This window comes from Thunnus maccoyii, chromosome 20 (assembly GCF_910596095.1).
Source record: "Thunnus maccoyii chromosome 20, fThuMac1.1, whole genome shotgun sequence".
Lineage (NCBI taxonomy): Eukaryota > Metazoa > Chordata > Actinopteri > Scombriformes > Scombridae > Thunnus > Thunnus maccoyii.
In genome coordinates, this window is record NC_056552.1 from 7,836,899 (window position 1) to 7,846,660 (window position 9,762).

The following is a 9,762-nucleotide window of genomic DNA, read 5'->3' on the forward strand; positions in this document are numbered from 1 at the left end:
CTTAACTTCCATCAATCTTGGACTGCCAAGAACAAAATATTGAAACATACAGTAGAGGAACAGAAATATAGTACAGGAAGAAAATTGCCAACATGATTTGTTCCTTTTGGCTGGACCACAATAGCAGGTCCAGCCATATAAACGCAAATGTCTGTCACTGACTGACTGACTTAGTGAGTGACTGACTGATGAAGTAACATCACTGGTCAGCCGAAGGTGGCTGAAGCTTGGGACAGCCAAGTATCCCAGAATGCATTTCGCCACCAACTGGCAACAATGGCGGAGATTTTGAGCCAAGCTAAAAGCTGTTGTAATATTCGCTGTAGGACTGATATGTCACTTTGTTCAGGTAAGAAAGTAACTATTTAGATTTCCAACATGTGGTCAGTGTATCCAGATAATGCCTATGTGGGAATTTGCTCAGGCGTTTACGGAGATGTGAGGGACTGATGGGCGGGTGAGACCAGCTGGTCATCTCAGGCTCTAGAGGCCCAACTCCTGAGATTATCAGCTGGTCAACATCCTTCCTCATCCCATGGAGAACATGATCCGATGAACTGATCTGTGCTCTTTGGTGATTTACCCCTGGCTCCAATGTCTCCGTAGCATTTTGATATATGATATAATTCCTTCTGGAAGATAAATGTTGGTCTCAGATGAAACCTAACAATTGTAGCTGCCGCATTAGTTTGTCTGAAAGTAAAGTGAAGCTTCATGTTTTTACTGGACAGAACAACAGCGTAGACTCTGGGGCTCAATATGTACAGATATCACCACATTTCAATATAAATGTATTAAAATGAACAGCTCAATCTATATTAAATTTCATTTTATTTTATTAAGCTACATAACAGTTTGGACTTTATATAGTCTGCGTCACAGACTGAATGACATAAATTACTGTGTCTCTCTGTCAATGAGGTCATTTTTTTGTGAGAAAAAAGTGTTAGTGGAGCTTTGACTGGAGATTATTTTGTCACAGTACAGTCAGGTAAGTTGTGTTGAAGCTGAGCTGCTGCTGACAGCAAGTGCGTTACTGTTCCAACTGCAGAATGATGGTACTGTGTCCTCCAGTCCTCAGAGTTTGTACTCCTGAGTTGAACTTGCCAAGTCTGAAGTAGCAACTACGCAAGTCCGAACTTGGTGTACTTAGTATTGAGAAAGGCTCTTTGTCAAATTGGCTTCAGTCAAAGCCTGGTGCACTTCCTTGGGACTTGGTCGCCAAGTGTCGCCACTTCCTGTATCCCTCTAGCATTTCATACACAGTCCAGCCATATACTAGGTTTTAACCTTGTTTCACTTCAGTCATACTGCTTGTGAGGAGTGCCTGGAGGCAGGACTGCTGCAATGTTAGAAAACATTACCTGGCAGGTTTCCATAGAGTTCAAGGACAATAAACATCACTTACATTCATGGACATTGCTCGAAAACCACTAAATCAGTAACGGTATATCGCCTGAAAATAGACCACCAAGCTGCAGACATGAAGGTAATGTCTCGAAAAGGTCAAACATCTCACATTTCTCCATCAGAAACAATAAGACGATAGAAATGATGACAGCACATTGTAGCTTTACAGTGCAATATATTTTTGTACAGTCAAGCACAATGTGACCTCAAGTGCTCCTTTTGAAATATGAATCCAGAATAAATGTTTCATAATGTATGGGCTAATACCTCATAAAAAGACCAACAGCTGCTAAGCTGAATGGGCCTGAGATATGATGGGGTAAAACAGGTTGCTGACTAGAGTATACAGAAACCCAAAAGTGAATAAACAACAGAATCCTAGAAACAATGCAACCCGATCCCAATGTTACAGTACCATCTGTTGGCATTGTGAACTCTGAGTGTGGCACATTCTGTGGCAGGCCCCTTGACCCTCCTGACCGTGATCAATCACACTCCCTTTCTGCACATGTTCATCAAAGCTTCAAGAGTTCCTGATCCCTGAGACCTGAAATATTTGGACTAAAGGAACCGGTTAGCGTCCTTCAACTTGCTAGGTTGCAAGAACACGACAAACAGCTCTTACTTTAGCTGCATCAGGTGAATACATCAGGTGTGAGATCCAGGTGGTGTCTGCAGAGCACCCTGCACCTGCTACCTGTCCTCACCCACCCATCGGGGGGCAGATTCCCAGGATGCCAGAGGGCAGCTGCTGACAGGCACTACTTTGGATAGCCCCCTAGCTTCTATCTACCTCCCCTGCATGGGGCCTCCTAGGTTCAGCTGCTAAGGGCATGCAAAGTTGTCGGAGGGGGTGGCGGAGGTCAAGGAGTTGGTGGTGGTGGTGGTGGGGGGGGACTGCAGTCGCTGGTGGGTTACATGCTTTCAGCAGGAGGTGAGTGTCCCGGTTTTACAATTATACCCCCCGATAATCACTTTCACAATCCAAAGGCAGCTCAGAGCTCATGCTCAGGAGGTCTCTGGTGATCACGTTACGTCCGCTGTGTGTGTGCCCTCTACAACCCCAACCGTGACCCTTCCACCTCTGCTGCTCTCTGCTCCACCTGCCCTCCTCAAACCTGCCCTTATGTTAGCAGATGCAGTTCTGCTCCAGAAAAACTGCCTCACTCAATATCTAATTCTGTAAACATCCTGCTTTTTTTTTATCATTGTATGCCAAATATATTTCAAAAAACCATTTTTAGTTAACTCTTACATTGAAATTCCATCTTGTGGAACATTGAGAATTTTTGGCAAATACATCTTGTACTTAAGCGCACATTCAATAACCACATAACTTTTCTGACAATCCAGCCAAACATAGTTTATTTTGGAAAGGATTTAATTCTAAACTTGAAGGTAGACCTGCAGGTTTCATACACTGGGAATCTCCTCTCAGTATTTAAAACCTTTCCCTTCCGAAACAAGTCCCATTCCAACATCCTGTTTCATGACGAAACATGTCTAACTACATTAGAAAATTACCACCCACAGGCATTTCACAGGACCTCTGAGAATATTTCATTACTGCCTGGTATTTTTTATTGCAGCGTCAAAACAGGCTAAATCAAACAAGGGAACAATTAGGGGAAATGGGTAAATCTGTTTTCAAAATCTCGACTGAGAATTGCTTGAACAAATGGCTCCTTTCAAAGTCTCTATAACGAGACCATGGAGGAGCATTTTTAAGGGTTTACACACACAGACACATAACACCAGGATGTTCCACATGGTTTTGGCTGATATGGTTATATAAATCCAGATAGGCAAGTGAAGTATTTGAATGTTGGTTTGTAGAGTGGTGCAAAGAGCCCGGGCAGTGAAGACCAAACTATTTTCAACTAAATCTCTCTATTTTAAAAGTCTGAGTAACATGTCATTCCTGTATTCCTTTCTGGGTGACATCCAAGGGCAGCAGCAAGCGCCAAAAGTACCCTGGAGGTGCTTACAGTCTGCATGCTCATATAAATATGGACACATAGTATACACACACATAGCCTCATGCTCCAGCTGGTGTGTTGTTTTGTCATGACAACCTGCTGCAGGCACACAATAAACACATACACACGCATGTTGGAACTCGTTCTGTATGTTTTTACCAACTGTGTATATGTCTGTGAATTGATAAAATCATAGGAGCTGCTTTAGGGTGACTGTTACAACAACTTTACTGTCCTATAAGACACATAACTTTCAGGAATTTCTTCACATTAACATCTCCAATTTAGAGTTGTCATGCTTTCCACTAGTCCTCAAACCTCTCCACTAGGGCTAGGTTTAAAAAATTAAATTTTCCGATTCAAATCGATCTTCATTTGAATGATCCAATATTGATTCATCAAATCTCAAGTTTGATCTTTTAATATATTTCCTTTTCCCGTGGATGCGTGAAGCTTTTTAACCCCGTTAGTCTCGCATGGCCAGCCTTTGGTTCTACGTACGACGGGATCTGGCTACGTGAGAGACTAGTGAACCTCAGTTGAATCAAAAAACATGGAAGGAGCTGCTCCACCGAAGGCAACGCCACGCCTAAAGGCAGATGTCTGGTTGCATTTCGGATTAAAAAACAATATGAAGACAGAGAAGAGCTGGACAAAAGCAAAGCCATATGTAAAACGTGCAAAATGGAGGTAAAATATTACTAATAGTACTAGTACTAGTGATAGTACCATTGTTATCTGGTCACTTAATACTGACTGTAGAGTCTGTAGAGTTGCACTATATTGTGTTGTAGTAGTAACATGGTCATGTTTAATAAAATGATAATTAATGCTTTGAGGTTAATTCTTAATGCAAACATTAATATTTTTAATAATCTACCAGGTTGGAGGGTTCCTTTTACAATTTACAGCATTAGTTCTCTGAATATCTCTTTCATATCCAAGAAAAAATAGTACTGTAGCTGAAATATCTATAACCCGATCAATATTGAATGAGAATCAGAAATCAAATCGACTTGTGAAATCAGTGGTGACACTCAGCGCTACTCTCCACGCTCAGAATTACAAGTTAAAACGTCAGGCAGCAGTAAACAAGGACAGAGTTTTTAAACCCTGCCACCAAATGAATTGACACCCACTGTAAACAGAGCCAACATATGGGAAACTTGGATGTCGGCCTCATTTCAAACACCGAGAATTCAACAGCTTTTCATCGTCAGCACTCGACAAATGTGACTTTATTTTCTTAGTCTTTTTTTTTTTTCTTTTTTAATGGAGTTGTATCAACAAACCCAATGGGCTAGATTAATATAAGAAGAAAAAAAAAACGCTAATCACAAAAGAAAAAAAAAAAACGGCATTCATGGAATTTAAACACAGTCGAGCACGTAATATTATTCCACACATTTACATCTGGATCTTGAATTGCATTTGAAGAGAAGAAGAAAAAGAAAAAAAAAAAAAAATAGACGCATATCCACATCTGAAGCTTGTCTTGCCACACGGACCACTACCGCACAGAAACACACGGATCAGGCCGCACGACCGTACCGCTTTCTAGCACAAGTCCCTACTGGGTCACTGCTTTTATGATTAAGACCCTTTTTTTATTACCATTACAGAACTTCTTTTCAAATACGGCCAGTTTTATGAACAGGGAAACCCCTAATTTAATATGATTTTTCAGCTTTTCTAGCAGAGCACACTCTTTTCATTTACTCTCTCGTGGCTCTCAGTAATGCATACATAAAGAAAACATTAGGAGGAGAAGCTGGAGTGGGTACACTTGGAGATAAGCACAGGCTACAACATTACAAAAAAAAGATCTGCTGGCATACACCTGTTTATTTCCTAGATATTTATTTCAATTCTGGATTGTTTAAAATCTGTCTCAGCTTTGAGGGCTGGAGGGCAAACAGAACGCCTTGTTGTGTGAAGAAAAATATGTGCGTATCCCTGCTTGTGTGTATCCACATTAATATGTGTGCGGTGGAGCCGGCGGCACGGTGCCCTTGTTGCTTAACGGGTCACACATGTTTTTATGAAGGGTAATTAACCCATTAAGGGATCTGGTGAAGCAGACATCAAAACAGGAACTGCGGCAGGGTCTAGACAGGTGAAAGCTGGGCGTTCGGTAACCCAAGTAGGCCAAAAACATAATACTGACTAGTCTGTAGCATGGACCTCTGCCTTACTTCACAGTATTTGCGTTTGACCTCCTTGTTCGCTCCGAGTGTCCATTTCCACAACAAAAGCCTAACAGGTTGTGTGTGATTATACGGATACACCGCTGAGAAATGTGTAGTGAAATGTAACACTGACTGACTGGGCAATTACTGTAGACCGGGTGTTGGTTTCCTGTTTAACAAAAGGCCTGACTTTATCAGGAGAACATGACAGGGACTTCTGAAATATGCCTCCTGACAGAAAGTGCATGAAAAGCCAGAATAAGATTGTATTCAAAGACATATTTTTTGGGTTGAAACACATTAGTAAAGCTGATTACGCTCCTCTTTTGGTCATAGTGAGTTCAACATGCCGAATATGATCTTCGGGAACACCCAGAAAAACTCATTGAAATGTAGAAGAGTAAATATATAAAGTTGTTACCAAGATCTGAAGAAATACAGATGGTGAGACGGAATTTTACACAACTATACGGAGTCATTGGACACATAAAAGTGAAGTTAAAAGTTTAAAGCTACCAATGTTTCATGTCCTGACAGCCGTGCTGTCAAAACGGCAACTTTTATCCTTCTCAATAAATTACAGATTTTTTTTTTTTGCATCATAGCTTTGGGTGTGAGACTGACTTTTTGAGGGCAGTTGATGGAAATTCCCATAACAAGCCAGACAAGTATAATTCTGGGAAAGCTGGAAAAGGAGGCTGGAGGTGTTGCCACGTCACATTAAGAGCTTAGAGGTGTTAAAGTATGTTCCACACATTCCCATAGGGACAGAGACCAGTGATTCACGCTGAGGACACATATCGACAATAAACAAAGAGGCTCCTGAGACGGAAGCCTCCGCGTTTTAAGTATTCAGTGTCGCTAATGAAAGGAATCACATAATTCGAGCAAATTGGATACAGTGATTAGTCACAGAAAATCTGGCCTTGTTTTCTACAAACATGAACAGTTGTTTCTTTATTTCTTTTTTGTTTTCAGGACAGTATTATTCTGATAGTACGGAGTTGCATCCTAGGAGTTTCTTCCTAAATCTTGACGCGTCAGCTTTCAAACCGTCACGTGTCGGACGAGTTTTAAAAACCCTTACAGCCTTGAAATCTTAAACCGGGCAGCACGGTAACCGACTCCGAGTCACCCTGATTGTGACGATTTTCAACGAGGGGGCCAATTTAAGTTTAGCGATTGCAATCAGACTGATTTCCTGCTTCCGACGAGCACTTCTGAAGTGAGCAAAAACACCTCTACGTGACCTCAAGCTGACAACTGTATGGGACTCAATCAAAAGCTTCCACGCAAAACACAAAGGCCATCAACGGGATGACTCAGACGTCGCTGAAGAGAGAGCTGACACAAGAGTGCTCCGCCGCAGAACAGATGAACTCCTGCAGAGCGGGCCACGCTGTTATAACAGTTATTTATTCCTCTTTTCAATTCAAGGGTCTTTTCTGTTTTAAATGGACAGCATTAAGGGGAACCGGCACTAAGGTCTATCCTTGGAGGCACGGTCCAAATTCCAGAGAATCTTGGCAACTCCTTGGGATAGATGGGACCCTCATGGATATAAAACCCCACAATGGATGAATAGGTAAACAGAAGGGTGTGAAAGAGTGATGGCGAAAAGAGAATGTTCACTCTCAGAGAGGCACAAAGAGGGAGGTGTGTGAGTGGGAGATGGGAGAGAGCCAGAATGTTTGGGGGAGGAGAGGAGAGAGAGAGGGGAAGGGGGGGGGGGAGGGTGAGCGAGAAGGGTCTGGAGGGAGTTGTCGGTGAGCGAGAGTAAAAGTTTTGTCTCCAGGCTTTTTAGAGGGTGCTGTGTGTAGTGTTAACTCAATCAAAAGGTGAATTATACCTCCAGAGACACTCAGGTAACCTTTCATTATAGCCCTAATCCTTCTTAATAACAGAGCCGCAATGTCGGCAATGCCCCATTAGACAGAGAACCACTGAGAGGCAGAGCCATTATTCCCCACAGGCCTGTGGAAATGTGAACACACAACACTCACTCACACACACTCGCAGTGACAGATGAAATCAATCACAAATTCGACTTGAGCGAGCAGACCCCTCCACGAGGAGACGGAGAGACATTGACGGAGAGTAAATGTGTGTTTATGTGCGATCCGGAGTTTCTCGAAAGTTCCACTTTTATTAGGCAGGACTGTAACTGAATATGTGAAATCTAGACTGAAATAAGCCTCTTTTTTTTGGAATAAAAAGGTCTGCAAAGCTTTGAACATGTGTTTTCTAGCTGAAGAGTTTGTAAAAAAAACTTTTTGAAACAGTAAGAAAGAAGAAGGGACGGATGCTGGCACTATTTTTGTCGTGCTTAATTCTAATTTAATTTATTCATGTAAATATTCAAGAAACCATAAAACGCTGAAAACTTAAAGCCTGCTTAGAAATAAAATATACAAATTTCATTAAGTGCTTTTTACTTTCTTCACAGTTTAACTTTTTAGAAGAAAACACAGTTTTACTATTTAGATCAGAAGCTTCATTAGACTTCACACTTATTTCTGTAACTTGGACGAAAAAAAAGATTTGCAGTAGGACAAATGTACAAAAACTATATAAATAATTACATTAAATTGTAACAGAAAGTGTGATTATGCTCTGTGTGTTTATAGGATTTATAAAAGGCAATGAATCTTATAAAAAAAAAGAAAGTAAAATTGGGGAATAAGTTATATTAAAAGTCAGCAAGTCTCATGTTTACTGCAAAAGTGCTTCTCATTAGCCTTCAGAATTGTGCATCTATGTCATAAACATGAAATCAACGATGTTAATTTTAGGAATGACGAAACTGATGAAATTGCACTGAAACCTTTAGTTTTACAAGTGGTTTTACAGGCAGGGGTAGACATCTAGGCTGAGGCAGCAATGATTCAACAGAGAAAACTGCCACTTGGTTGAAATTCTAAATAGTTTGATTGAACCTTGTCTTATTTCCCAGCCTAATCAAGCTGTAAACCGTGATTCCACTATGGCCCTGACCAAAGCAACTTAAAAGGCAGTTAACCCTAAAATCTGCAACAAAATGAGCAGTCTGATAACATCTAATAAAAGCAGGCCCTAATGTAGCGTAATAAATCAACAGGCTGTCCACAGTGACCCTTCCAGCAGCAATTAGGCTACTTCTATAAAAGTTGAGATGTTAAATAAAGATTTCTGGGTTGTGCAGACTAATCTCTATCAGTGATGTAGTAGTTGGCAAAATAAAAAGTTGGATAAACACAATCCATCAGTATGGCAATTTAATGACTAATAACAATATACAGAAGTTGAGCCGAGATTTTAGGAGGGACGTTAATTAATGTATTTTTAATATCCTCCCTCTGCAATAACTTATTACCTTGATGGTAGAAATTAATGTAAAAGATTTATCTCGGGTCTGAAAAAGTGTTTAAACTCTGACTTTCAATTGGTTTCCCCCCCCCCCCCAATTTATAATGAATGTATTAAATATTCACCTGTACCACTCCAGCCCGTTCTCATAGTTGCGGTCGAAGAAGTGCGGCTCCGCTCCAACGGCTCTGATGTCCGGATGAACCCGGAGAAACTCCAGCAGAGCCCGGGTCCCTCCTTTCTTCACCCCGATGATGAGAGCTTGTGGCAGCTTCTTGCTTCCCTCCCCGAGCGGACTGAGTTTACCTGCAAACCTCGGCGACACTTTCCTGGAGGCAACTAAATCCGGCGGCGGCAAGATGAGAGACTCCTCTGATAGCTCAAAAACCTGCCCCGCGCGCTCATCATCCGCGAGGACCCGAGAGGAGCGCCTGGTGGCCCCGTAGCCCGTCAGCTCCGACCCGGCGGTCCATTCGTATACCAGCCTTTTAGTCCTCAGCGACCTCAAGTCCTCGAAAACCCCCGCAGCCCGGCTGGATGAGGCTTTGACCGGTGAGGGCAAGGTGGTGCTGTAGCGGTCGGCGAGGCAGTGCAGGAGGAAGAGAGAGGTGAGGAGGGAGCCCAGCATGACCGCCGCTTTCCTGAAGATGCCTCGGGACGGGGGGTCCAGTTTACTGATGCGGCTAAAAGCCATACCGGTCCCTGGGTGGTCGGTGCAGGAGCCACAGCCATGCTAGGCACACATTGTTGAGTCTTCTTGCCATGAAGAAACCCAGGACTGAGTCTTCATCCACAGTGTGCTGCGGATAACACCTCTGTCTCCTCCAAAAAAAAAAAAA

At 42.2% G+C, this 9,762-nt stretch overlaps 1 protein-coding gene across 1 annotated transcript in view; it reads right to left on the minus strand.

The window, feature by feature from the left end:
- Window positions 1-9,735, minus strand: part of LOC121886375 (heparan sulfate glucosamine 3-O-sulfotransferase 3A1-like) — a 33,383-nt gene extending 23,648 nt beyond the window's left edge. The window contains exon 1 of the mRNA XM_042396291.1: window positions 9,049-9,735. Coding sequence (XP_042252225.1) covers window positions 9,049-9,617 — 569 coding nt within the window. The 5' untranslated portion in view covers window positions 9,618-9,735. The remainder of the gene's footprint in view (window positions 1-9,048) is intronic.
- Between the last annotated feature and the right edge of the window lie 27 nt (window positions 9,736-9,762).